Source organism: Hippichthys cyanospilos, chromosome 1 (assembly GCF_059441005.1).
Source record: "Hippichthys cyanospilos isolate Australia breed blue-spotted pipefish chromosome 1, RoL_Hcya_1.0, whole genome shotgun sequence".
In the NCBI taxonomy this organism is placed as follows: domain Eukaryota; kingdom Metazoa; phylum Chordata; class Actinopteri; order Syngnathiformes; family Syngnathidae; genus Hippichthys; species Hippichthys cyanospilos.
Genome location: NC_142369.1, coordinates 177232 through 203116, shown reverse-complemented (window position 1 = coordinate 203116; position 25885 = coordinate 177232). Strand labels below are relative to the sequence as shown.

Sequence of the window (25885 nt, the reverse complement as noted above, 5' to 3'; positions counted from 1 at the left end):
GGCCAGGCGGCTGCGGGCGACACCAAAGGTAGGTCAAAACCCCGGCCGCCGCCCCAAGGCGCCCCGCGCCGGTCCTCCGTTTATCCTCGAAGGAACGGCTCGGGGGAGCGAGCGCTTCGGAAGCCCGACGACCATCTGGATCGTGTGAATCGGGGAAGGGCTCGATGGAAGCGCGTTCCATTTAAGAAAAGACGGCGCATGGGTTAGGTTAGGGCCGGGGCAAAAAAAGTCAGCGGAGGCCTAGCCCCCGAACGCCATCCGCGTTTGGGGCCGCGCCTCGCCAGACGCGGCGACGGCCGCTTGTTTGCGGCGGCCTTTTGCCCCGGGCGCGCTTCCCGAAGCGTCCCACCCGTTTGAGCTCGGGCTCTGTCTCGGATTCCGCGCGACAGGGGTCGGAGCCGCGGGGGACGCGGCGGCCTAGATGCCGGTCGGCCCCGCCCGGATCCGAGAACGCTAAAGTCACCCGGCGTCGCTCGAGACGCGACCCGGATGCCCGAATAGATGGCAAAAAGACTGAGCGGAAAGACTTCAAATAAGAAAAAGGGGCAAAGGACAACCACAAAGCTTAGCGGAACGCTTTCGGGGCGGGCCGGTCGAGACGGCCTCGCGTCGGAAAAGCAAACATCCCACCGGAATGTGTAAGAAAGGGGCAAACTCTCATCAGGATTGTTTGGGAAAGGACTGTTTGGGGGGGGTGCTTGATTCGGGTAAGCCCGACCCATGACTAACCCCGCCCCCTACGCTCGCCCCGTCCCATGCAGAGAAGGTCCCGGCGGCGAAGCCCCAAGAGCAGGAGGAGGAGATCGACATCGACTTGGAGGCGCCGGAAACGGAGAAGGCGGCGCTGGCCATCCAGAACCAGTTCAGGCGTTTCCAGAAGAAAAAGAAGTAGAGTGACTGCCGGAAGACAGGCTCCAAAAAAAAAGACAAAAAAAAAAAAAAACAAACAGAAAAAAAACACCCAAACTTTCGGCTGATGTACGGAAAAGCTGGGGCGGGCGCGGCTATTATTTCACCGCTGAGCTTTTTCCTTTTTTTCTTTTCGCCGTCGTTTGCAAAGTAGCTCGGAGTTTTTGCATTTGCATGAGATTGAGCGCACGAGCGCGTCCCCGCGCGCGCCACGCGCAGACAGCAACTAAAGACCAGCACGCCGGGCCGGCGTCCGCCAGGGGCCGCCGCGCCCAATAGTTCCCCTCACCCGGCCGCCGCGGGCTCCCCCCCTTTCTATTTGCAGCCAGTAGGGCGCCCCCTTCCTCTAGTTGCTCCGGCTTTTCCTTTTCTCGCCCGGCGCCCGCGAAGGGCCGCTCGCACCCGTGACCGCGTCCGCTTCGGGGCGGGCGGACGACAATCTCCGGGACGGGCTCGGTCCGGCGCAGACCGCTCGGAAACGGGGAGGAAAAGACGGCTCCGGGGCGCCGCCCGTCGGGACGGGGCCAATAGGACGGAGGCGAGGGGGCCTCCCGTCCCGAGGGCCGGGCCGGCGCGCCGCAGCCGCCTTTCCGCGTCGGCCTCGGCCGCCGTTTTGCGTTCCGGTCCTCTTGTGGAAGCATGCGACCATCACGCTTTTCCTTTTGTGCACTCAATAAAAGTTGGGCCTTCCGCCCATCCGGCGTGGCTTTGTGCCGGCGGGCGACAGGAGGCTCGGCCGGCGCCCGCTTTCCGTTCTCGGCCGGGCCTCTCGCCGTCTCGGGGAGCGGCCGACTCGCGTCCCCTTGTCGGCGGCGCGCGGCTTGGCCTCCGGGCCTGGCGGAACACACGCGGGACGCGGGCCCCCGGACCGACGGCGGGAAGGAGCGCGGTTCGACCGGAGCTCCAAACGAGCAAAAATAAGAAAGAAACGATACGGACGCAGCGCCTCCGGCGGACGTCCTTCGGCTCCGTCTTTCTGGCCTTCCCTTTCGCGTTTGGCGGGTGAACTCGAACGTCGTCGGAAACACCGACGCCGTCTTCGAGCTGCGTGGAGCGGACGCCTCCGTCCGTTTCCTTCCCTGGGTTCGATCGGCGATTGACATCCAAAACACAATAAGTGACGTCCGCAACGTGATTTGAATCGGCGTGTCCTCCGTGGCTTTCCGTAGATAAAAGAAAGATGGCTGCCATCACTATGAATATACCTGAATATACACATTTATTCGAATTTTTAGTGGGCTTTCAAATTGAAGAAAAGAAAAAGGGAGCCGAGGTTTAGCAGCCAACAGAAGCACAGGTCAGCAGGCAGACTTTTATTTCTCAACGTCTGGCGTCAGGGAGCCCCTACTCCTCGCCGTCCCCGTCCGATTTGGTCAACTCCCTCGAGCGCTCTCCCTCCAAGCACAGGTGGCGTCCAGCGGCTCGGCTCGCAGCCTTCCGGCTTCCGAAGATCGTCGAGGCCAACGGCCCGGACCGACCGGGATCTGCCGTTTTTGGACCTCGGTGTGAGGACTTTCCATTAGACGAGGCATCCGATGCCCGCGACGTCATCGCGCTCGCCACGTAGCGATTCGAGGAAGGTACGGGAGCGGCGCTTGCTACGCTACCGGCCGGGATGACGCCATTGGACGAGTGACGCAATCGATCAGAAGGCCAGGCTTCGGCGCGGCTTCGGCGCGGCCTCGGCGCGGCTTCGGCACGGCTTCGGGCCGCCACCGTGCCGCTGCAAGTTGACGCCCGAGTTCCGGGCGGGCGATCGATGGATCTCGAGGGAGAAAACACAAACAAACAAACGAAAGCGCCTCCTTGCCTCTCGCGAGCGCAAGCGCGCGTTCGGGCCCCGGAGCCCATCGCGCCAAAGCACGGCGTCCGCCCTCGAAAAGATGACTCGACACATCGCCGAGTGAGGATGCAAGCAAACGCGTCACGCGCGTCATCGCGTTCGCGTGCTCGGCCCGAAAGCGCGTTGACGTTTGGCCGACGGGAAAAGCGCAGCAGCCGAGCCATGGCCCCGCTCGCCTTCGCGTTCCGTTTTCTTGGCCTTCCTTCCGTTTTTCCAGCCGCCCGCATATGAAGGCGACGATTTGGGGCTTTCTCCTGATTTGGGTTTTTTTTTCCTGATTCGGGGCTTCCTCCTGATTCGGGGCTTCCTCCTGATTCGGGGCTTTCTCCTGATTCGGGGCTTTCTCCTTGACCTACGTCCACAGGTAAGTTTGTCCTTCCTCTCGAGTCTCCTCTTGAGAGAACGATGCAAAGCTGTCGCCGCGATGAGAGCGGCGAGCTAACGCGAAAACTCTTTCAAGCCCGAACGCCCTCCGGTTCAGGGACCGGCCTTACGCCCGCTTGGACCACGGCGTTTGGGGTTTTCTGGGGGCGCCCTTTCTCGGGCGCGACGTCTCGTCCGAAGCGAGAGTCGGCGCCCGCCGTTTGTCCGCCGCGACGCGGAGGAGCTCAGCGAGATGGCGGTCCGACCGGCGTGACGGCGCCCGACAAACATGAGTAGTAAGGGGCCTCGGGGACGCGCCGGTCTTCCTGTCGCCGGCGAGCGCCACAGCTCTTCCTCCGGCCCCCGCAGGAGGGTCCCGGGAGGGCGCCGCCCCCGACGGCCCCGGGCCGGTCCTCGGAGCGGGCACCTTCGAGGACTTCGACACGGTGGACTGGGTCCGGGAGAGGAGCAGGGGCCGACGCAGGAAGCGGGAGGTACGCGGCGCCCCCGCCGCATCCGCCCTCCCGCAACGGCGCGCGGCGCTTGACTTCGCCGGCTTCAGCTCCGCGACAGGAGCCAAGAGTCGCCGTCGGCTCGGCTGCTCTGCGTCGGCGACGCCCTGTCGGGCTGGCTGCTCATGCTTCTGGTGGGCCTGGCCACAGGTGCGCGCCCCCCCCCCCCCTCGGCGCGCGGCCTCGACCGACCCGGTCACCTGTACTCCGGCCCTCCCCAGGCGCGCTGGCGGCCGCCATCGACACGGCGACCCGCTGGCTGACGGACGTGAAGGCCGGCGCTTGTCTGGCGAGCTTTTGGTCGGACCACCATCGCTGCTGCGAGGCCTCCGGCCACTCCGGCTTTCGGGAGCGCGACCTCTGCGTCCAGTGGCGGAGCTGGGCCCAGATCATCACCGGGACCTCCCAGGTAACGCCGGGAGCCTTTCCGGACGCCCTTTGGCGGCGGGCCGTTCCCCTTTTCGTCGGGCGCCCCTCCCTCCGGGGAAAACGCTCCCGGGATGCGGCGGGCGAGCGCGAAACTTGATTCCCCCGCAATGTGCCGTCGCCGCGTTTCTCGCTCCGTCGCATCCTTCCCTTCCCGTCCGAGCGGCGGCGGGTCCCGTCCTCCCCTCGAGGCAAACGACGCTCGGCGTCATCGGGAACGAGATCGGGAACGAGATCGCGCCCGTCGTTCCCCGGCGACGTGCGAACGAGGTGCGATTTGACAACGGCGAGCGGCTCGGTCCAAAGCGGCGGAATCCCCGGAGCGCTCGGCCTCACCCGGAAAGCGGATCGAGCCAGACGCCGACGTTTCTCTTTAGCGCTCGTTGGCTATTCCTCGGCTAGCGCACGTACTTTGGGCCGCCGGAGATCCCGGCAGATCAGGCGCTAAAGCCGTGTGTGTGTGTGTGTGTGTGTGTGTGCGCGTGTGCGCGTGTGTGCGTGCGCGCGTGCGGCCGCCAGGGCCCCGTCGCCTACACGGTGGACTACCTGATGTACGTGTCGTGGGCTCTCCTGTTCGCCTTCCTGGCGGTGGCGCTGGTGCGGGCGTTGGCGCCGTACGCCAGCGGCTCCGGGATCCCCGAGGTGAGTGGACGGGCGCCCGCGCCGCCGCGTGAGTCCCCGCGGCGAAGAGGGCCGAGCGGCGACTCGGGCGGTTGGGCCGCAGATCAAAACCATCCTGAGCGGCTTCGCCATCCGCGGCTACTTGGGCAAGTGGACGCTGCTCATCAAGACGGCGGCGGTGGTGTTGGCCATCTCGTCCGGGCTCACCCTGGGCAAGGAGGGCCCGCTGGTCCACGTGGCCTGCTGCTGCGCCAACGTCCTCAGTCACCTCTTCGCCAAATTCCGACTGAACGAGGCCAAGCGCAGGGAGGTAGCCTAACGCCGGGACTCATGTCCCCGCTTCGCTCGGAGGAGCCGTTCGGGCCGGTCCCGTTTCTAACGGGAACCCGGGGTTCGCCGGGCTCCGCTCGCGCGCAGGCGCTGTTGGTGGCGTCGGCGGTGGGCGTGGCGGTGGCGTTCCAAGCTCCCGTCGGCAGCGTCCTGTTCGGCTTGGAGGAGGCGAGTGAGGCCGCGCCTCGGCTCGGCTCGGCTCGGCTCGGCTCGGGTCGGGTCGGGGGCGGCCGCTAACCGACGCCCGTGTTGCCCGGCGCAGATGAGTTACTACTTTCCCCTGAAAACTCTGTGCGCGTCCCTGTTCGCCACCCTGGTGGGCACCTCCACCATGCGCTCCATCACCGGTCACCAGGCGGCGTTCGACATCCGCTTTCAGGCCGACTGGCAGCCGGTGGAGCTGGCGCCGTTCGTCCTCCTGGGCGTCTTCGGCGGCCTGTGGGGGGCGCTCTTCATCAGGGCCAACGTAGCCTGGTGCCGCACGCGTGAGTGGCCGCCTTTCCGCCCGCCGGCGCGCCTTTCCGCCCGCCCGCTGACGCGCCGGCCCGGACCTTGGCCGGCAGACAAGCCCGGCGCTCTGTACCGGCACCCGGTGGCCGAGGTCCTGCTGGTGGCGGCGCTGACGGCCTCGCTGGCGTTCCCCAACATCTACACCAGGCTGGGCGCGGAGGAGCTCATTTCCATCCTCTTCGACGACTGCTCGCTGTCCGACTCCTCGCGGCTGTGCGCCAGCGAGCGGGTAGGCGCGCCGCCCACCCTTCTCCCCCGGTTTGCGGCGACTGACCCGGCGCCAAACGGCAGGCCGCGCCCCGAGTTGCGGCCCGGCGGCCGGCCGGAGGGGGTCTCGGCGAGGCTTGGTGGCAGCTGCCTCTGGCCTTGCTCTTCAAGATGGCGGCCACCATCCTCACCTTCGGCATCAAGGTCCGGCGCGGCCCCGGCCGTTTGTAGTTTTGGGTAGCGCGTGGCGCCGACGCGGCTACTGACGGCGCGCGGCCGGGGCGGCGCAGGTGCCCTCCGGCCTGTTCGTTCCCAGCATGGCGGTGGGAGCCATCGCCGGACGGCTGCTGGGCGCGGCCATGGAGCTGCTGGCCGACCGCCACCGCCACGGCCCGCTCTTCCGGGACCGCTGCTCGGGCGGCGCCGACTGCGTGGCCCCGGCCCTCTACGCCGTGGTAGGCGCCGCCGCCTGCCTCGGTAAGACCCGCGCGGACCTCGTTTTTCCACTCGATAGTCGAGGATCGTTAGCGATGATAATATCTTCGTACCAAGCGCGCGGGAGAGGGCGCTTTTCGACCCCGTCTGCGGTTTACCCACGTGCGGCGTATTTGACCGCACCGACCAAGTTTCTCAAGCCGCTCGCTTGACTGAAACACCAATTTGAAGAGCGGTCCCGGTTTCGCTTCTGACCGAGGAACCGAGTTGAAGTGAAAAGGCCTCGGTCCGATACGGCCGCGACGGCCGTTCCGTCTCCCGTGAAATGGCCCGGGTTGGGGTCAGGCGGGTACGGTATGCCGCCCGAGCGGACCGCCGACTGCTTAGAAAACGTGGGCGCGGTCGATCCCCTGCAAACTAATCATTAGTTTGGCGTAAGCCGTTGGGTTAAAAAAAGATAGGCCCTCTATATAGAATTGAGTGGGGTAATTGCAGTGCCACGTATACCCGGCAGAGGGCGCAATGACGCGGTTCGTTTTCGGGTTAGGCGAGTTGGTTTGTTCGAGTCATTCTTCAAGAACGCGTTGGGAAAACGTGAGAAGCGCGGCAGCGCATGATGGCGCTGGATCAAACGCGTCAAGGAAATGGTTTCGCCCTTCAAAAAAATAAATCAATAATTGCAGCCGTGTACTTCCAAACTCCGCTCGCCGGAGTGCGCTGCCGCGCCTCCGGCGCCGGCCGGCAGCGAGCACGTTGCCGAGCGACGTGTCACGTGACAACCCCCCTCCCCCCGCTTCTGCAATAACAGGAGATCGCACACGAGGAATGGAATGCCTCATGCACGTTTGCGCGCGCGCAAGGCCACTCGAAGTCAACCTTTTGACAAAAAGACGTTCCAAACGTTTTCCGTTTCAACGGCGGTTTTCTCTCGCGAGCGATCGAAGAAGGGGGTCTTCGGTGGGCGTTCTCTCTTCCTAACCCCACCCGTCCCCCGTCCGCAGGCGGCGTGACGCGCATGACCGTGTCCCTGGTGGTGATCATGTTTGAGATGACGGGCAAGCGAGAGCACGTGGTGCCGCTCATGGCCGCCACCATGACCAGCAAGTGGGTCGCCGACGCCTTCGGACGGACAGGGATCGACGAGGTGAGTCGCGCGCTGCGCGCGCCAAGCGGGCCGCCGATCGACGGGCGGCGCACGTCTCCGCCAGGCGCTCATCCGGCTCAGGGGTTACCCCTTCCTGGAGCCCAAAGAGGACGGCGACTGCGGCGGCTCGGTCAAAGACGTGATGAAGCCGGCCCTGGCCGTGCTCACCCAGGACGGCATGACGCTGGCCCAGGTGGAGGTACGGCCAGCCCGGTCCCGGCCGTAAAGTCATCCGGCGATAAGGCCCCGTCGGGTCGGAGTCGCGACCGGGCGGCGGCGGCCGCGTGCTCGGCGAGCCCGCGCTCGCCCCCGCGCTCGCCCCCGCGCTCGCCCCCGCGCTCGCCCCCCGCGCTCGCCCCCCGCCAGCCCCCGCTCACCCCCGCGACCCCGTCAGGCGCTGGCCGAGAAGACGCGCTTCAGCGGCTTCCCCGTGGTCTCCCGGCACTCCAAGAGGTTGGTGGGGTTCGTGCTCCGAAGGGATCTGCTCCTCGCCACAGGTGCGTGCGCCGGAGCGCCCCGCGCTTCGCGCGCGTTTACCCGGGCTAACCCGACAGGCCCGCGCGCCGCGGCTCCGCTCCAGAGCACGGCCGCCGGTGCCAGGAGGGCGTGGTGGGCGCCTCGCAGGTGCTCTTCGGGCAGCGGGGCCCCGCCCTGCCGGCCGCCGCCCCCGCTCCCCTCCGCCTCCGGGGCATCGTGGACCTCAGCCCCTTCGCCTTGGCCGACCGCACGCCCGTGGACGTCACCCTGGACGTCTTCCGCCAACTGGGCCTGCGGCGCTGCCTGGTGACGCGCAACGGGTGAGCGCCTGCGCCCTCCTTTCCGAACCTCCGGGTCCCGCGCGCTCGCGTCTCCCCCGCCCCCGCGCGGCCGGCAAATCTGGCGCGGCCTGGGACGTTGTCCTTGTTTCCTAGCGCGAGGTCCTTTCCCGCCGCTAGTTTTTGAGGGGAAGTCGAGACAAAAGGGGAACTCTGGCACACGATAATCGGAAATGAAAATGGCGTTTTCCAAACGTGAGGCCCGAGTGCCGCTCCGCCGGCGTCCCTCCTCCTCATCTCTTTCCCGGCATAATTGCGGAGGCGGTCGGAGCTCTTTTTTGCGGTTTTTTTCGCCCGCATAATTGTGACCAAAGCGTCGGGGCGGCGCAGCGGTCCCCCTCCCTGACGGCGCTTGTCTTCTGTGTGCTCAGGAAGCTTCTGGGCATCCTGACCAAAAAAGACCTCGCCAAACACATGGCGCAGACGGCCCACGAGGAGCCCCGCTGCCTTTTCTCGGGCTGAAGGGGACCACCTTCCCGCCCGGCGGCGGCGGTGACGACCACGCGCTCGGTTTAGATGTCCGGGACCGGGAGGGGGGAGAGAAAGGAAAAAGTTCTCAGGCTGGGCAGACAGATGGAGGCCTCTGGAATATTGCGCATCTGCTTGGAGTTCTCTTGTTGTTGTCGGTTCCGTGCGAAGGACTGAACGGGCGCCGCCGCCGCCGCCTCCTCCTGGTCCCGGTCCAGCCCGCAGAGGATTTGTGAGCGGATAGAAGAATGCGGGACATGGGAGCGGATCAAGCGGAAGGATCTCGGAGAAGCGACGGCGCGGTCGAAGCCCCGCCAAACGCTTTCTCTGACATGGCCCGATGTCGGTCCGTCCGTCCGTCCGTCCCCGTTTGTTTGTCTTCCCCGTCGAGCGCCAGCAATCCTTGCTCTCGCGCCTCCGGGCTCCGGACCGATCCCCCTATTCGCTTCCGCCTCCGGAATGCGGCCGGGAAGGAGGCGGAGCGTCTCGGGGAGCCCGCTGACCGGAGGCGGCCAGAGATTTTAGGGCTCCCGTCCGCGGCCCGTGTGCGTCGCCCTTTGTCAGGCCGAGCCGGTCCGCTTTCGAGCGCCGCGCCACCAGGTGCGGCCTTCTCCTCCTCGCCTCCACTTGAGTGGAATTTTTTCCGGGCTCCTAAAAGGTCCCGGTGACGGCCGGCGGTGGCCGGCGGTGGCTTTTTCGCACGCCGCCAAACCGTCCCGGCACGTCTCGGGAGAGGGAAGGAGTTAAGGCCGCACCGGCCAAGGCGTTTTTCAAAATAAGCTTTCTCTTCCGCCGTTGAAGAGATCTGATTGGTTTTCTGTCGCGTCTGGCCTCGTGAGAGAATATTTTCTTGCACAAGTGACGTTTGAATAGTCACGCAAACGTCGCTCCGCTTGTTTGAGGCTTCGGAGCGCCGCCGGCCGACGACTTGGCGCAATCTGCGAGGGGAGGGGCGGGGGAGCGGAATGCGCGACGCATAACCGGCCGCTTTTGCGCCGACGCTTCCCATGGGGCTCGGGTTACCCACCTGACTTGCTCTCACACGCGTCCCGCGCCTCCCCGTCCCCATCTCCTCGCACTTTTGTGTGTGTCGAGCCCCCCCCCGCAACGAGGCGAGGCGGGGGCGGGTTCCCACGGCCGCCGCCGTTGTCGAGAGGCGCTCCGAGCGTTTGGCTGCGCCGAGGCCCGTCGAAAGCCTCGTCAGACGCGTCACGTCGCCGGCGCGTGACGCGTGCGTGCATATTTGCCGTGCAACCGGAGCCCCCGCGCCCCGCGGCAGGCCTCGGGTGCTTTCCCGCGCCTCGGCCGGCTTCGCGTAACGCGTCGACGCCGGCGCCGAGGCCACAAAGGACCGATTCCCGGTTCGCGCCCATACGGCGGGGGAGGGCCGAGCCGCCTCGCTTGGATCGGTGCCGAAATGGGAAGTTTGAGGGGAGCGGGCCAGATACGCTCCGTTGCCTCCCAAGGTCTCCAGGACCTTCCCGGGCCGGTTCGGCCCTCGAGCCTTCGTCGCATCGTAGGCGACCGGGCCCGCGAGGCCGGCCCGCTCTCGGCGCGTGGCTTCCGGGCCGGTTATTGCCCCCCGCTTCTTGTCCGCGTGATGTGGGATCCGCCCGTGCGCACCCCTTCTCAGTCATTTCCCGGTTCGCTCGGAGGAAAATCGGGCAGCGCCGAGCGGCATCTGATAATAAGGCGGCGGCGCCGGCGCCTTGAGGAGGAAAAGAATGCCGCTCCAGACGGAGGTGACGGGGCACAGGATGGCGGGCGCGCCCTCAACAATAACTCCGGGCGAATGGCACAATAAGGAGGCCCCCGAGCGGCCGGAGGCAGTCGCGGACGTTCTCCGAAACGCGAGGACCACCGTGACCTTTGTAAAATGAAAGGGCTGCCACGCGCGGGCCAGCGGGCGCGGCGCCTTCACCGCAACCTCCTTCCAAAGAACAAAGCCTAGAACCTTTGCCCAAAGCCGGGCGGACGCATCGCCCGCCTCTCCCTCCGCTGAGTTTGCTCAAGCCGGAGAGCCCGCGTCCGATGTATCGGACCAGCCCGGCAAGACGAAAGGGTTGGGGGTGCATCGGGTTCAAAAGAGCTGGGTCACCTTCTTGTTCCTCTCCTCTCCTGGCATTTTTACTTTCAGACGGTCCCTTCAAACCTTGGTATATTTTGTCACCATTTCCTGTTGATCTGTCATTTCCAATTTTCATAGAACAATACCAAGATGGAGAACAGTCCGCTATTGTGCAAAAGTAAAAATAAACCATTAACAATACCGAGATGCGGGGAAAGGCCGCCATTGTTCTGTAGAGGTGAAAAGAAAGCATTCTGATCCTTGGCTCGCTTAGAACTGGGAGTTCGACCTCAATCGAAACAATGGGTGAACGGGATCAGACCCGCCGCCGGTGTCCAGCCGTCCTCGCCGGCTTTTCCCAGGCACGTCCCACGGTACGTTTGCCCCCCCTCCCCGGCATCTCACTTTTCGCCGCTGTCGGTAAGCCATGCCCACAAAGAATCGTGGGGGGTCACGGGACGGAGGTACGCGGTCCGACGCCGATGGCAAGAGCCGGACCGCGGGGCAAGCGGTCAGGGGGGCCGGCGACATTCGACGGGAAGCGCCCGCGAGGACAGCTCCGCGCGATTGAGACGGCGAGGCCGCGCCCGCGACGTTCGATCCCGTTTCGAACGCGAGCCTTTGACCGCTCGTCTTTACTCGCCTTCCGGCCGACGGAGAAAGGCGCGCGCCCGAGGAGTATCGGCCGAAGGCTCGCAAAGGCCTTGGGATGGAAAGTCCCGGTGCGGGTTTTGAGGAAACGCTGTGGCGAAACTTTGTAAACACATTTGGATTTATTGGGTAGCGGACTTGGCCCAAGGCTTCGATTGGTGTACAAAATGTAAACATGAGTGAAACTTGTGCAAATGACCCACGTTGGGTTTTACGGGTTGTGCGGGATAGACCAGTCGCCCTGGCCGGCCTCGGGACTATTTACACGGGAAAGCCGAAGAAAGGCCGAGCCAAACCGGTCCGGCTGCTGACGAGCCTCGACCCAGTTTTTTTTTTTTTTTTGCTTTCGCTTTTGTGTTTTTTTTTTATCCTTCCCTCGGTCGTCCGGCTCGGTCTCTTCCCCCTCCCCTCCGTCACTGCCCTCCCTCCAAAAAGTTCTCAGAAGCGCGAGTGGACGGCATCCGCCCGTCCGTCCGCGCGCACGCAATTGTCATTTCCGCTCCTTCAACGTTTCACCGTTTGTACATTCTTCGGTCCGGAGGATTCCCTCGCAAGACAAGCAGCAGTCTATCGCAAAAAAACAAAAAAAAAGTCAAATCTTTCGCGGAGGGTCAGGAGCTGTTCATCAGCCGTCCGGTGGTTCCCGCCCCAACCCGAGCGGTTCTTTTAGGTTCAGAGGAGCCGCCCGGACCCCGTTGGGCCTTTCCGCCCCGGCCCTCCCCCGAGCGGCGCCCGGGGCTCCTCGGTCGCGGCGGCGCTCAGAGGTCCAGTCTGAAGGCGCCGAAGTAGCTGGAGGACTCGTCCGCGTTGAGCATGGTCGGCGAGGAGACGGAGACGAAGAGCTCGTCGCCGGCCCTCAGCTCAAAGAGCCCCCCCTGGTAGACGGAGTGCAGGGCGTACTCGGCGTCGGGCGCCCAGCACTTGGTGCCCACCCCCTTCAGGAGCTGTCGGGAGGAAAGAGAGCGGCTCAGCCGCGCTGCCGGCAACCCGCCCGCCGGCCCGCCGGCCCGCCGGCCCGCCGGCCCGCCGTACCTGAATGGGGCTGGGGTAGGACGTCTTCTTGTAGACGCACTGCACCAGCTGGTGGCTGGCGCTGCGCTGGTCCGCGTCGCCGGCGGTGGGCGACGGGTAGCGGAAGTAGACCTGGAAAGGCGCGCGCGGCTGACTTTGGGAGCCCGGGCGGCGAGGGGGAAGGACGCTCACCTGCGAGTACAGGTAATAGCGGCCGTCCTGGGGGACTCGCAGCCTGCCGTCGCTCAGGGTCATGTTGTGCAGGTGAGCGCCCAAGCTCCTGTCGGCCCACGAGCGCACCGCGTGGCGACAGGACTGGTGGAGCCCCGGCTGAGGGTACCCTGAGCGCGGACGGGAGCCGCCGGGTCAAGGGAGGTCCGGCCCGCCCCGACGGCCGCGTTCCTCGCCTCGCGTCCCCCCGTCCTCACCTTGCGAACCGCCGTCCCGCAGCGTCAGGTGGGCCGAGGGCCTTTGGACCGCCGAGCCCGAGAACTTTGAGCCCGAGTCGTTGAAAGGCCGAGGCATGCTTCTGGCCACTGAGGCGGCGTGAGGAGACGGCGGGGTCACGAACGAAGCCGCTCCGCGGAAGAACGGTGCCGGCACTCACCCATAAATGTTTGTTTGGAGATGATGCTGTCTGTCACCTGCGAGGAAATAAGGGAAGCGCTGAGGAGTTTTTTTCCGGAAGCGGCCGGCCACGGCCCCCGTCCCTTCCTCCGTCGTCCGTTTTCTAGAGACGCGGGTCCCTCAACTGCGAGGCGGGCGCGCGCACCGGCAACCGGGTCGGGGTCAGGGTTGGCCTCCAAGTCCGGGCCCGGCCAACCCCGATCCGGTCGGCGGGTTCGTCGCACCGGTTCGGCCGCACCCCCCAAACGCGTTGGTTTGTCGATTTTTGTTCCACGTCGTTCAAAACCCCGAGAGCGGATTTTTTTTTTTTTTGTTAGGCGATGGACGAGCGGTTGCGAGCGAGGTGCTTCGGCGACACGGGAAAGGGCGAGAAGGCGGAGCGGCCATCCCGCCCGAGTCTCGCCGCGGCCCCCTCCGCATATTTGCGCGGCCCCCGGTCCCGCTCGGCCGAGCGTGTCCGTCTGGGCTTTGCGTTCCTGGGCTCCCGAGAGCAGAAAATTGCCTCCCGGGCTGCGAGCGAAAGGGCGGAAATGGGCCGCGCGCAAACAAGCTTTTCAACCCTCTCCTCGGCCTTCCGGTCCCTGTTCTCGGACTGTTCTCGGACCTCACGCGACGGTACCTCCGGAGCACGCGGCGGCCATTTCCCGGCGGACGCCCGAGCGCTCGACAAAGGAGCCTTCGGACTTGGCCCGGCGCCACCCGAAACGCCGCCTCGGCCTTTTAGGGCGGCCTGTCGGCAGGGGGGCGGTTTAGCGGCCGCGGCTTTCTCCCCGCCAGCTGGTAAATTCAAGCTGCGAAAGGAGCTGCCGCCCACCGCTTTACGACCGGCCGGATTTAGCGCTCGCTCGCGTCGGAGAAACAGGAAGCAGATTGGAGCGGCTGAGAGGGACCGGGGAGACTTTGGGAGAGGGAAGGAGAAAGAGGCCGGCTGGGAAAAGGCGGGCGCGACGCATGAAGGAAGCGGATTAGCCCCAGCTGCAACCCAATACTTCAATACGCCGCCTGCCCGGGCTCGCTCGCTCCCCGCCTCGCTCCGCGTGTGCGAGTGCGAGGGAGGGAGGGAGGGCTCGCGCGTGTGCATGTGCGGGGAGGGGGGGCAGGTCGATGACTAATAAGCCCCGCAAGAGTTTCACCACGTTGGCAGGAGGACGCAGGAATGCACCGAAGCTTTTCTTCGTTTGCGCCCGATAGGGCTGTCGCCATTGGCCTCGGCCCCTTCCTCTACCGCGAGTACGAGGACAAACGCGTCGGACGCGGGCCTTCGTCCGGCTTCCCGCTTTGAGGGCGCTTTCTTTTGCGCGGGAGGATGCGCGGCGCACGGGACAGGCCGCCCTCCTTGGCGCCGCCCGTGCCAAATGATGTCAGGAGCGCATCAAAGTCTTCGCTGAGATCTAAGGTGGCTTTTTGTCGGCGAAGTCGCCCTCCCGGCAAACCCCGAAGCTTCTCGCGCCGTCCGTGCCCTCTCATCATCAAATTCTACAAAAAGCGGCAGGTCCCGGGCCTACGTTTGCGTAGCGGGGACGTCCCTCCTTTGCGCCCGGCGGATTCCGAGCGCGGGATAAGCGCGCGCGTGCCGTACTTAAGCGAAAAAAGAAGGTCGATGGCGTTTGATGGCGTTTGAGTCACGCTCGGCGGCCCGACGGAGAAAAAAACAACACCGCCCGCTCGCAGCGGCGCAAGTCCAACACGCGAGCGCGCTTGGCCCCGGCTCGACGGGGCGCATTCCCGCCAGGGGAGCGCGGGGCCCGACCCTCCCGGCCGGCCGACGCCGGCTCACCTTGGAGATGTAGGCTTTGATGCCCTCGGCCAGCTTGATGCAAGGTTCTCCCAGGAGCTGGGCCAGCTGCTCGGGGATGTCCTGGTCCAGCGCGTTGAGTAAACTCAGACATTTGAGCTCCTCCGTCACCCCCTGACTGCGCACCTGCACGCACGTCACAAAGGCCACCCGGGTAAGGCATCTGGGAAAAGAGCCGACCGGACGGCTTGACGAGAAGGCGCCGGTCGCTGCCGGCGAGTCGGCACCCCCGACGTCCCCGACCTAAACGACGTTCGCGTGCGTCCCGCCGGGCTGAACGCTTCCTACTCGTTTTTTTCCGGCCCCGCTTCTCCAAGGAGAGGCGCCAGAGAGCCCAGGCGCCAGAGAGCCCAGGCGCGAGCGCTTCTCTCGCCCGACCGCGAGCGTGTCAGCGTTTTGCCTTTTTTGTCTGGCGGGGGGCTTCCCGCCGCGCTCGGCGGGCGGCTGAGTAGCCAGCTCCGCCGAAAAACAGGTGCGCTGGCTGTCAACATTTTTGTTGTCATCCTCTGACCTGAAAGCGCTGACACAGGAGTGCGGGGGCGGGCGGGGGCAGCTGGCCAAAACAGCCCCCCCCGTCCGCCCCCCCCACGCTTTCCAATCGTTATTCCGCGCGCGCGCGAGCTCGGCGCGGCAACCTCGGCCCGGCTACGTACGACGGGCGACCGGAAATGCCGAGAAGGTCCCGGCCGAGGCGATACGTTGGCCGAGCGCGGCGCTTCTCGCAACCTCGGTCTTCGCGCTGGGGAGCCGCGCACGACTGCGGACACGCCGCGACGCCTCTGCTCGATCTCGCGACGAAAAGCGACGGGACGCCCAACGGACAGCGCCGCGGCAGCCAACGCGCTCACACGGAGGCCGCGGGCCCCGACTCTCTCAGGAAGTCGGGAACAATGCCTCGCTGTTCCCACCCTGCGTGCGTCTGTGTGCGTGTGCGCCGAGCACACCCACGGCGTGCACGTTACAAGAAAGCGCACGTTTAAATTTAGAGCGCGTCCCTCTGGCCCGCCGCCTCGGCGTTGCGTGGCCCCTCTCGACTCTGGCTAACCCTCGCAAATGAGAGCCGCGCTCTGCCAAACGCGCACGCACGTGCGCGGCTTGCGGCGCGCTTCCCGAGCGGCCCCGACAGATATACTTTTGCGGTTTCGGTGTCGGGCGAAGGCTGGCCGCGAGCCGGCCGGACGGGGGGCGGGGAGCGCGCATGCTCGCACGCGTTTAATCGGACCCGCCGCGTAAATCACCCCGGCCGAAGGCAGAGAGGCCCCGGCTTTCCGAGTGAACGCCGACGCGGGGGGAGGTCCGCCGACGCGGGGGGAGGTCCGCCGAGGCGCCGCGACGCGCACACGCCTGTTGCGCAGTCCCGGACAAAAACGGCAGGCGGGTTGAAGAGTGGCCAAAGGTCACCGGTGAGCACGCGCTCCGTTCCCGACGGAGGCGCGTCTTTGGCGGGCGCGACCGGCCGACCTCACGTTTGTCCTCTTTTTCCTTTGGCGGCCGTCGAGATAACCGCTCCTATCTGACCATCGCGGCCGAAGGTCGGCGTACGCTTCCGCTCGCGAGGAAGTAGCCGACAAACGGGCAGGGGGGCCGTCCGGTTTGGCGCCGGCCGGCGATGCGGATCGACGTTTGGCAAAGTGCACTCCGGCTTCTTTTCTCGTTTCCCTGACGTGCAAAATCGCGAGGGCCCGTCAGAGCAAGCTAGCAAACGCGCCCCCTAGCGGCGACCGCGCCGTACATTCGCGGGATAGTGCCGCTTCTCTCCTCGCTTGACTCCTGAAGACCCGAGCGCCCATTTGCTGTTCGTTAGCGCACCCGTAGCGCCCGCGGCGAGCCGGGATTCAGGAGGAAGCCGACCGAGCCGACCTACTTCGCCGGGACGTTAGGACCTTCGGCAGACGCGCTTTTTGAGCCGCGACCCCGCCGGCTGCGCAAAGGAGCCGCTCCGAAATGCCTTCTTGAGCCTGCGCCGACGCCGGCTAGCGCCCCGTGCCGCTGGCCGTGCTCCAGCTTACGGATTTGTAAACGTGCCTCCCCCCCATCCCACACACACACGCACTAAGTGACAATTGCACTCATTTGCAGCGGCAGCGGCGCAGTAAATCCGACTGGGAGCCTTTATCGGGACTTGTTGACGGACGGAGGGGGCAAACATAGCGATAGCGCGCACGCGCGCGCGCAGGCTCGCGCTAATGGGCATTCCTCTGAGAAAAGGAAAGTATCCCAAAGTTTGCCCCGGTCAAATGATTGTGCGCCACAAAGGTTTCTATGGATGTGACGTCCGGCGGCTCGGGTTAGCATTCGCGGAAGCGGCGCCCCATTTGCTTCCCTAACTGTCCGCCAATCCTGGTATGCATTTGTAGGCTTTTTGTGCCCGCGCGAGACTGGCGCTGGCCAACATTAACAACGGGACCAGGAATGCATCCGTACAAACCGGCCGCGCCGCAAGTATATTACCGGTGTGTGTGCACGAGACACTAAGGACCAGTCTGCGTCGCATGACTCCGCTGTCGGGTTAGCCAGCGGGGCTCAACTTCTGTGGAGGTAGGGTCGAGGAGGCGGCCCGCCCTTTGCTTTTAGCCGCCCGCTTCTCTTCTCCTCTCTTCTCTTCTCCTCTCTTCTCTTCTCCTCTCTTCTCTTCTCCTCTCTTCTCTTCTCCTCTCTTCTCCTCTCTTCTCTTCTCTTCTCCTCTCTTCTCTTCTCTTCTTCTCTCGGGTGGTTTGCCGGCACATGCTAGCACGCTGCGTTTGTTTGGTGGCGGTGCTGGAAACTTCCTGCTTTTCCCATGCTTTCGCTCTCCTTTGTTCAGAGAAGAGCTACTTTCAGACCAGGGGACCCCCCCCCCCTCCCCAGCCCAGACTCATGCGTTTCATGAGGTCTGAAAATGGCCCGAAAACAATTTTGAGGCCGAACGCACAATACGCGCACTGTTGTTTCCTCCCCAAGGAGACGACACGCGATGGCGACCCAGCCCGTCGTCACGCGTTCCCCTCGCGTCCCCGGGGACCCGAAAGAGATAGCCCCCGTCCTCTGTCGGCGGCCGGGCCCATCTCGCGCCGCCCGGGTCCGTTTGGGAGCGTCCCGTTTGACTTTGTCCGCGCCCCCGCCGCGACGTTCCGCCCCGACAAACTTTTGTTTTGATTGTGGGCGCGCTGCGAGAAGCGCGCCGCTGCGATCGGTTCCCCGAATGAGCTCCGGCGCGGGGAAAGGCATCCCCTCCGCATGACTTCAGCGGGGAAAAATGTCCCGAGCCGTACGGAGCAGAGCGCGGAAGTGGACTTGCGCCACTTCTTACCTGCGAGATGGACATGTTCAGGTAGACAAAGAGCCCCGTGGTGGAGGCCACCTGCAGTACCACCACCACCGCCACCACCAGAGCCAGCCACGTCTTGGACGGGGCCTCCCGCCGCCCCGCGCCGCCGGGCCCTCCGCTCGGAACCATCATGTAGGCGGTGGACTCGCTGCTCGCCGATCGGAAATAATCCTGCTGCTGCTGCGGCTGCTGCTGCTGCTGCTGGCCGGGGCTGGCCATGGCGCGTCTCCCCCCCCCGCCCCTCCCCCGCGACGAAGCTCCCGCTAAACGGACCCCAGGTTAGAGCGGGGATGCAGCCGTGCCTGCCGGAGCGCACGAGCCAGAGTGGAGCCGCTCGCGGGACGGGGCCGGCTTAACCTCTTTGTCACCCGGGGGGGAGGGCGGTCCGGCCGACGGGGGAGGAGCGGCGGCGGAGCTGAGGCCTGCGAGCAAACAGCTCGCAAGTTTTCCGCCCTCTCCGCCGGGGCGAAACCCGTCGGCCCAGTCAGAGCGCTTGCCGGGAATGTTCCGCCTCCCCGCCTCCCGCCGGCAAAGCGTGACGGACGGCTGCCGGGATCTAGGTCACGGCGCGCGCTCCCGCCGTCCTTTGGAACGCCGTAAACGAGCGGCCGGAGAGCGACGCCGCTCCTTCGTGCGTTTCCGGCGGCTCCCCGTCCGCAAAGACTTGATCCGCACTTCGGTTCACCTTTCTTCTTGAAAGCATGGCGAGCAGGCGGGCAGGCCGGTCATATATATATATATATATATATATATATATATATATATATATATATATATATATATATATATATATATATATATATATATATATATATATATATATATATATATATATATATAATGCCGTGGCAACCTCAGCTACCGCGAGCTATTACCCGCAACGGCCACTCGCCGAATGACATTCGGCCTCCGGCTCACGCCGTTACGGTAGGGTTATGTCGCCATGCTTTTGCGGGACGGCCTCCCGTGGCGGCGGGCTCCGCGGCCGGAAGCCGGGCCGGCTCGGCCCAAAACACGTCGCAGACGCCCGTGATGTTTTGGGTTGCCGGCGGTGGGGAAAGCGCATGTTTGGAGTCTGCAAGGTCGCCGGACCGCAGACACGCCGCGCGAGACGGCGCTCGGCACCTGCGGCGCGCGACGCCTCGGGGGCCCTCCGATCGGGACGGAGAAAACATGTTGATTTGCGCGAGTGCCGGGGCCTCGGGCGAACCGCTTCAAGTCTCAAACAAGTAACCGGGCTTCAAAAACACACGGCGGCCATCAAGCCGAAAGGAATCAGAGCCGCGCGCGCGCGCGCAGCGTACCTCATTCCGCCTCAAATCGCGCCCCGGGCCTGGGATTTCACGGTCCGAGAAAGCGGCGCCGGTTCCCCCTCCGGTCGCAAACGTCGGGCCCGTCCTGCCCGATTCTTCCCGCCCTCGCGCTTTCACGTTTGGACGCCGAGCCTCGGACCCGGTTCGCGATTGACGCTTGAGCCGGCCGGTCTCCGGCGGTTGGCGGGAGCGGCGACACGGGCCCTCGTCAGCCCGCCCCGGGGCAGCCGTGGCCACGGGACGTACTTTACCGCCGCCGTTGTACGAATAGGCGCTTGAAAAATTCGGAGTCTCTGGGTGTCCGCGAGAGCGCCCTATAAAACTCATGCCTTGATATTATTGTCATAGTTATGCGCCGCACCAGAGTCGCCGCAGAAGCTTTTTTGCGGTCTCCGTTGTACTTGGCGCCGGGGCGCCGGTTGACGGCCCGCGGCAAACGCAAAGGCCCCTCGCTGCCGCGGACCGCTTCGATTTCAAGCGACGCGCACGCAAGGACGATGGCGCTGGCGCACTTTCTTTACTATTTTGTTTTCACTTGATCCCGACAGAAGCCCCCTCCCTGATTCATGTCCAAAGCAAGCGCATTTGGCTATTGGCCGAGGTCACCAGAGGCTTCTCCTGCGCTGCCCCCTCGTGGACGTTTTCGGCTAGTGGGTAAAGCCCGCGGAAACGTTCAAGGGTGCTCACGGGCCTCTCCTGCGCTGCCCCCTCGTGGACGTGTTCACCTAGTGCGAAAGGCCTGCAGTGGTTGAAGGGTGCTCACGGGCCTCTCCTGCGCTGCCCCCTCGTGGACGTGTTCACCTAGTGCGAAAGGCCTGCAGTGGTTGAAGGGTGCTCACGGGCCTCTCCTGCGCTGCCCCCTCGTGGACGTTTTCAGCTAGTGGGTAAAGCCCGCGGAAACGTTCAAGGGTGCTCACGGGCCTCTCCTGCGCTGCCCCCTCGTGGACATTTTCACCGAGCGGAAAAAGCCCGCGTCAAGTGTGCACCGACTTTATTGGGAGTTAAAACCGGTCAAACGACATCAATGGTCGGTGCGCGCGATTTGAGCCGGCTTCAGAGAGGAAGCGATGATGCTCTGGGCCAGCTGGCGAGCGAGCGCGTCCACGGGGTCCCGTTCGCCCTCCGGGTCGCCGTCGACGCGCAGGAAGCGGCCGACGGCGTCGCGGGCCAGACGATCGGCCAAACGCTCCGCGGCTCGGCTCGCGGCCGGAAGGGGCCGGGGCGGCGTGGGCTTCCCGCCGGCCCCGCTGGGATTTTCGCTCAAGGCTCGCATCGTGACGGCGTCCTGTCGACATGAAAACGGCGTCAATCGCGTCGCGCGCGCGCGCGCAGGCGGGACGGGCGCGACAGAGGTGGAGGGGATGCTTTTCCGGGCGCCCCCGGCCACGACGCGGCTTGACGACACGGCCGTCGCCTTTTCGACGGCTTTCGACGGCGGACCACTTGTTATTGCGGTGTATTTTCGAGGCCCCCCCCCCCCGTGGCGGGGAGGCGCAAAGCCGGCGCTTCCGGCTCACCGGCGCGCGGCCCAGACAGGAAGCCGAGTCCTTCCCTCCAAAAGGAGCGCTCGCCGTCGCTCCCAGAGCCCCGCGCGATCCGCCGCCTAATCGCGGCCGCAAAGCCCAGCGCGCCCCGTCGAACGCAAAGCGGGCCGAATTCGCGCGCCGGCATCTGCTCTTGTCCCGCGTCTCTCGTCGGTCGCTCGCATACACGCGCGCGTTCCTCAAAAGACCAACGCAAAGGGGGTGAAGCGCAACTCACTGGAAGGTTTGCGTCAGCCCTCGCGCACGCGACGCCGCTCGAGTCAAGGAACGCGCGCGCTCTCACTTCCTGAACCTTTCGCAGGAAGTGCGCCCTTTGAGAGCGAGCCGGCCGCCCTTTGACCCGATGCACGCGACGCCCGCGCGCACAGACTTCACGGCGACCGAGACCCGAGAGCTTTTCAAAGACGGCGCATCGAAAAGGGTACCGAGCGGGAAGGGAAGGAACCGCAACAACTTTTCCAGATAACGTCCACGGTCGGCTTCGTTATTGGAAAACGTGGCGCAGAACGTGATTGGCGAGCTCCCCCGGAGCGGGCATCCACGCGGCGTCCGGAGAACCGGCAAGCGATTGGGAGACGGCCGGCACCGAGCTCACGGAGAGGTAAAGCCCCGCGTCCCCCGGAAGCTTCCCCCGCCACACAAAAATCATGTGAAGGCCCGTCCGAAACGTGCTAAAGACCCTCCGGGCCATCCGGAGGAGGACGGGGCGAGCGGCGCGTGGCCGGGTGAGACCCGAAGGGAACTTTTTGCTTCTGACGTCGCTCGTGGCGTTCGGAGGGAGAAGAACGCCGAGCGGCACCGTGAAGCGGCAGAGCGGAAACCTCACGCTTCGGAGATGCCTTTCTGCTCGAGGGACGGGGAGACCGCTCCGTACCAACGGCAAGATGAACCGCCTGACATCCGAGCTGGAATCCTCCCTCCCCGACCCGGTCTTTGCAACAAAAAAAAACAACCGACACCCAAAGGACGCAGCCGGGAAAACCCGGTGAAAAAGGTGAAAAGTCCGCGGGAGCCGTTTGATGTGGGTCCACGTTGCAAAGTGTCAAAAGTAACTTTTGCCGGCCGCCCCCTTTAGCGGATACGCGCTTTGGAGATCATACGATGGGATTTCCCGGATTTTTTGGATTTAGATTCTGTCTCTCATGCTTGACGCGCACTAAGATGAACATTCAGAACCTCTCTTATCTTTTTAAACGTCTGAACTTGCGCATTTTCGAGTTGGCCCCACAGTTTGTGGAATGCGGAATGCCTTTATTGTCAATGTTGATGTACGCACACCGCTGGACTTGCGCACAGAACAATAGGTAGCTATCTTAACAAGGCAAAGCATTTGGCCACAATACAAGAACACACGTCAGACGTGTCATTGCCACATATACTTTATTGTTTGAGGCGGCAAGAGAGGTCAAAGTCTCTCAAATGGATCCCAGATGCCAAGATGTCACGCGTCCGCCACGAGCTACTTGAAAGTAACAAGCAGCTGTAGCTAGCGTTGATAAGTCAAACGCAATCAAAAGAAATGCCGACCGAGTCTCGCGTGCATAGTTAACGTTTGGAATTATTTATCAAGGGTTTGATATGGTTTTTAAGTGCCACGCGTATTTCGTCCTAGTGAAGCTACCGTACTTAGTGGGCCCTTCCTGCGGCTTCGCAGGCCACGGATGCCCAGCCCAATTCGGCTTTAGAAGCAGCAAAAAAATGTCCGCACTTGGGTCCGTTTGACAAACGTGCCGGAGCGTCCCGCCTCCGCCGTCGGGGCGCAAGGGCGCAAACGTCGCCCCCGTTCGGAAGGCGGCGCCCGCATTGCCCCTCATTCGAGGGGCGGTTCCGAATGCGAACGTGGCTAGCGGCAGCAACGGCGGGAACCGCGGCGTCCTCGTCGCCGGTGGAACGGCGGCGGAGGGCGTCTCCGTCTCGCCCGCTCGGGGCCGGCGGTGTCGCAAAACGAGCAAGCCCCGAAAGGCCGCGTCGGGACGAGAAAGCTCGCCGATTGGTCGACGCCGTTTTGATTCCGGCCAATCGGAAAGCCGCGGCCGGATTCGACTAGGCGAAAAGGCCTTCGGAGCAACGGCTCAGTCAGCGCCGTCGCCGAGCCCCGGCCGCGTCTCGTTCCGACGGCTTACGACGTTCCGAGTCTTCGAAGCCCAGCGGCCATGCCGTTCGCGCGAGGGCGGAGAGCCGCCGCCGAGCAGCAGGTAAAAGCGTCGACCCGAGTCCGCCGCGTTGCCCCGGGGCCGCTCGGCTTCCCTCGACGTCCGCTGCTTTCGCTCGCAGCGGGAGCGCCGGCGGGAGAACCGGAGGTCCGCTTCGCCTCGCCTCGGAGTCAAGAAGAGCACGGCCCTCGTCGACTTGACCAACGTGAGCGGAGCGGAGCATGGGGTCGCGCCTGACCCCGAGGCGTAGCAGCGCCGCCGCCGCCGCCGCCGCCGCCGCAGCAGCAGCGCAGCGCAGCGCTAACATCACAGTCATGGGCAAAAGGCACACCGCGGGGAGGCTTCGCAACTCGAACGTCACTTTCACATTGTCGCCAACTTTCAAAGGACGGATGATACCCTCTTTCACTTGGGTTGAACTTGAGAATCGGAAACCAATTCATCCAATTGGACAAAACACGAGCCAGCGCATGAGCAAAGTGGCCACTTACAGTACACGAAAGGGCTCTCTGAAAGAAAACCTCAAGGGGCCCGGCACGTGAAAAGTCCCCTTCTTGGAGACTTGAACTGTTCCGATGTTGAAGTCCGAGCCTGAACGCTCTCGCCGATGGGGCTGCACCATTATGGCCGAAATAATCAAAGCGGTTACGCTCGATATTGCAACCCCCTCGTATCGTAAGAAGGCCCCGATCGTCAAAGGGCCCCGAGCCCTTTGGCGCGGAATCTCCGCGCGCTCACTCGCCGGCGTCGCGCTTCGCAGGCTCCCCGAGTCCACATCCGCCTCCCGGGCAGGAAGAAGAAGACGAAGGAGGAGGACGGGCCGCAACGGCGGCGGGTGAAGAAAAAAAGCGCCCCCCCGCCGTCGGAAAAGAGCCCGTGCCAAAGGTGACGTCTTTTTCCGGCTATCGCCGTTTTGCCGTCCCCGTCAATAACCGCCGGCCGGCCGGCCGACTCGTGGCGCAGCCCAAAGGCCGACGGCCCAAAGGCCGACGGCTCGGGGGAAGCCGAGGCGGAAGGAGCCGCGGCGCCGCCGCCCCTCTCGGGACCCCCCGTCCGGCCCGCCCCCCAACAGATCCCGCCCGAGTTCGACGTGGACGCCGGGAGTCGCGACGATTGCTTCATGAGTCCCGAGTACGCCAAGGAAATCTTCGACTATCTCAAAAGTCGCGAGGTGAGCCCGGCGCCGGCCGGCGGGCGCGCCTGCCTCCGCCGCCACCCATTTGTTTTCGGCTCCGGCCTCCAGGAGAAGTTTGCGCTGCGCGACTACATGAGCCGGCAGCCCAACATCACGGGCGAGATGCGCGCCATCCTGGTGGACTGGCTTGTGGAAGTGCAGGTGAGCCGCCCGCCCGCCCGCCCGCCCTCCCTCCCTCGCCCGCCCGCCGACGGCCCCGCCTTCCCAGGAGAACTTCGAGCTGTACCACGAGACCCTGTACCTGGCCGTCAAGCTGACGGACCACTTCCTGGCCCGGACGGCCATCCAGCGCGACGCGCTGCAGCTGGTGGGCTCCACCGCCATGCTGCTGGCCTCCAAGTTCGAGGTACGCGCACGGACGGGGGGCTTTTCCTTACGTCGGGCGTCAAGTGGCGGCGCGCGCTTTTGCAGGAGCGGGACCCGCCCGGCGTGGACAACTTCCTGTACATTTGCGACGACGCCTACAGCAGGCGGCAGCTCCTGGCCATGGAGGCCCGCATGCTGCAAACGCTGGCCTTCGACATCGCCATCCCCGTGGCCTACCACTTCCTCCGCCGCTACGCCAAGGTGCGTGGACCCGTCGGCCCGACCCGGCCCGCTTCGGTTGACCTCGGCATGTGCGCAGTGCGTGGGCGCGGGCATGGACACGCTGACGCTGGCTCGCTACTTCTGCGAGCTGAGCCTGATGGACGCGGAGCTGGCGCTGGAGCGAGGCTCGCTGCTGGCGGGCGCCGGCCTGCTGTTGGCCCTGCGCGTCAAGGGACTGCCCGCCTGGGTACGCCCCCGACCCGGCCCGGCCGCCCGCCCGCCCGCTCACGCCTCTGTGCTTTCGCAGCCGCCCGTCCTGCGCTTCCACAGCGGCTACGCCCTCTGCGAGGTGGCGCCGCTGGTGCGCAAGCTCTACTGGGCCGTGGCGCAGCCCCGCCACAAGGAGCTCAAGGCCGTCCGCAGCAAATACTCGCACCGGTAAGAAGCCCGGACGACGCTCGCCATCACCCTTCATCACTCTTTGCCATCACCCCCTTGCTTTTTTATTTATTTGTTAGTTTGGCCTGCACCCACGCACAAAAGCGCGCGCACCTTTTCCGTTTGGCTTTTCCACCCGAGACAAATTGAGGCCTCGTTTGGTAAAAGATGCGCGCGGCCGCGCCTTTGTCCAAAAGATTGTTTTTGGGAAGCTCTCCAAAAGGAAGGTAGGGACAAGGCGGGAATGGCGCCCGTTGCCGCCGGCTGATGTCAGGCTTTTGTGTTTGTGTCCACCTCCCCCAGGGTGTTTTTCCAAGTCGCCTGCCTGCCGCTGGTGGACTATGAGGATTTGGAGAAGACTTTGTCGCCTTAAACGCGTCCTCGAGACGCGCCCTTTGTAAATAGTTCATGTCGGATATTTATACACGTCGTATGTCCATTTCATTTGCTGTTGCGAATGTCTTCAGATTCTTAAGCATTTTAGTGTGAATGTTTTGCCACTTATGAAGGGGGGGGAGAAAAAAGTTGATTTCGTCTGTTCGTGTCTGACGAGCCATGCCGTGTGCCGGTCAGCGTTTAAAATAAAGTCGTTCCTTTTACGAGGGTCTCCGTTCGACTTTTGTGCTATGCGACCAGCGAGCCGCTAGAGGGCAGCAGCGGAGCGGCTCCTCC

The 25885-nt window shown here is 64.5% G+C and overlaps 3 protein-coding genes and 1 long non-coding RNA gene across 16 annotated transcripts; 2 read left to right on the top strand and 2 right to left on the bottom strand.

Annotated features, from left to right (window-relative positions):
• Window positions 1-894: 894 nt before the first annotated feature.
• Window positions 895-10858, top strand: clcn5b (Cl-/H+ antiporter 5b). Of its 9 annotated transcripts, none has more exons than XR_015867459.1 (17): window positions 895-3116; window positions 3213-3411; window positions 3485-3609; window positions 3678-3777; window positions 3849-4036; window positions 4573-4984; window positions 5092-5172; window positions 5267-5489; window positions 5568-5743; window positions 5806-5925; window positions 6012-6176; window positions 7205-7300; window positions 7365-7499; window positions 7695-7797; window positions 7881-8097; window positions 8487-9170; window positions 9332-10858. XR_015867459.1 is itself a non-coding variant. In XM_088429595.1 (17 exons), exons 3-17 carry the CDS (start codon window positions 3405-3407, stop codon window positions 8817-8819), a joined length of 2481 nt encoding a protein of 826 aa, XP_088285721.1. In that variant the 5' UTR covers window positions 895-2206; window positions 2317-3116; window positions 3213-3404; the 3' UTR covers window positions 8820-10858. The 9 variants fall into 9 exon arrangements, 8 of the variants coding, with proteins under 8 accessions (XP_088285721.1, XP_088285766.1, XP_088285748.1 ...); XM_088429595.1 differs by having other exon boundaries at window positions 895-2206; window positions 2317-3116; window positions 8487-10858; XM_088429640.1 differs by lacking the exon at window positions 9332-10858 and having other exon boundaries at window positions 4573-4695; window positions 4778-4984; window positions 8487-8718.
• A 338-nt stretch (window positions 10859-11196) lies between these two features.
• On the bottom strand, window positions 11197-18518 carry tnfsf10l (TNF superfamily member 10, like). Of its 2 annotated transcripts, XM_088429658.1 has the most exons (7): window positions 18025-18513; window positions 14718-14861; window positions 12921-12957; window positions 12742-12849; window positions 12506-12654; window positions 12335-12445; window positions 11203-12246 (listed from the first exon to the last, which is right to left on the bottom strand). In XM_088429658.1, exons 1-7 carry the CDS (start codon window positions 18259-18261, stop codon window positions 12061-12063), a joined length of 972 nt encoding a protein of 323 aa, XP_088285784.1. In that variant the 5' UTR covers window positions 18262-18513; the 3' UTR covers window positions 11203-12060. The 2 variants fall into 2 exon arrangements, with proteins under 2 accessions (XP_088285778.1, XP_088285784.1); XM_088429652.1 differs by having other exon boundaries at window positions 11197-12246; window positions 12335-12654; window positions 18025-18518.
• Window positions 18519-20329: 1811 nt separating this feature from the next.
• LOC148428451 (uncharacterized) lies at window positions 20330-22153 on the bottom strand. Of its 2 annotated transcripts, none has more exons than XR_015867733.1 (2): window positions 21726-22153; window positions 20330-20640 (listed from the first exon to the last, which is right to left on the bottom strand). It is a non-coding gene; the product is annotated as an uncharacterized LOC148428451 (long non-coding RNA). The 2 variants fall into 2 exon arrangements; XR_015867734.1 differs by lacking the exon at window positions 21726-22153 and adding an exon at window positions 21117-21191.
• ccnb3 (cyclin B3) lies at window positions 20992-25812 on the top strand. Of its 3 annotated transcripts, XM_088432514.1 has the most exons (11): window positions 20992-21122; window positions 21201-23094; window positions 23174-23257; window positions 23813-23937; window positions 24016-24223; window positions 24296-24388; window positions 24456-24593; window positions 24638-24814; window positions 24873-25022; window positions 25083-25213; window positions 25517-25812. In XM_088432514.1, the coding sequence occupies exons 2-11, from the start codon at window positions 23053-23055 to the stop codon at window positions 25584-25586; spliced, it is 1218 nt and encodes a 405-aa protein (XP_088288640.1). In that variant the 5' UTR covers window positions 20992-21122; window positions 21201-23052; the 3' UTR covers window positions 25587-25812. The 3 variants fall into 3 exon arrangements, with proteins under 3 accessions (XP_088288640.1, XP_088288629.1, XP_088288650.1); XM_088432503.1 differs by having other exon boundaries at window positions 21120-23094; XM_088432524.1 differs by lacking the exon at window positions 20992-21122 and having other exon boundaries at window positions 21157-23094; window positions 24659-24814.
• The last annotated feature ends 73 nt before the right edge of the window (window positions 25813-25885 follow it).

What these genes read in the sequence shown, in the direction of transcription:
- clcn5b (XM_088429595.1), top strand. An exon ending in TCATCACCGGGACCTCCCAG is followed by an intron (nt 4,037 to 4,572) that starts GTAACGCCGGGA and finishes TGCGGCCGCCAG; the next exon opens with GGCCCCGTCGCCTACACGGT. An exon ending in TGCCTGGTGACGCGCAACGG is followed by an intron (nt 8,098 to 8,486) that starts GTGAGCGCCTGC and finishes CTGTGTGCTCAG; the next exon opens with GAAGCTTCTGGGCATCCTGA.
- tnfsf10l (XM_088429652.1), bottom strand. Translation starts at nt 18,261, where the DNA reads ATGGCCAGCCCCGGCCAGCAGCAGCAGCAGCAGCCGCAGCAGCAGCAG. An exon ending in TCAAAGCCTACATCTCCAAG is followed by an intron (nt 12,958 to 14,717) that starts GTGAGCCGGCGT and finishes ATTTCCTCGCAG; the next exon opens with GTGACAGACAGCATCATCTC. An exon ending in CCTACCCCAGCCCCATTCAG is followed by an intron (nt 12,247 to 12,334) that starts GTACGGCGGGCC and finishes TCCTCCCGACAG; the next exon opens with CTCCTGAAGGGGGTGGGCAC.
- ccnb3 (XM_088432514.1), top strand. Translation starts at nt 23,053, where the DNA reads ATGCCGTTCGCGCGAGGGCGGAGAGCCGCCGCCGAGCAGCAG. An exon ending in GAAAAGAGCCCGTGCCAAAG is followed by an intron (nt 23,938 to 24,015) that starts GTGACGTCTTTT and finishes CTCGTGGCGCAG; the next exon opens with CCCAAAGGCCGACGGCCCAA. An exon ending in TCCTCCGCCGCTACGCCAAG is followed by an intron (nt 24,815 to 24,872) that starts GTGCGTGGACCC and finishes GCATGTGCGCAG; the next exon opens with TGCGTGGGCGCGGGCATGGA.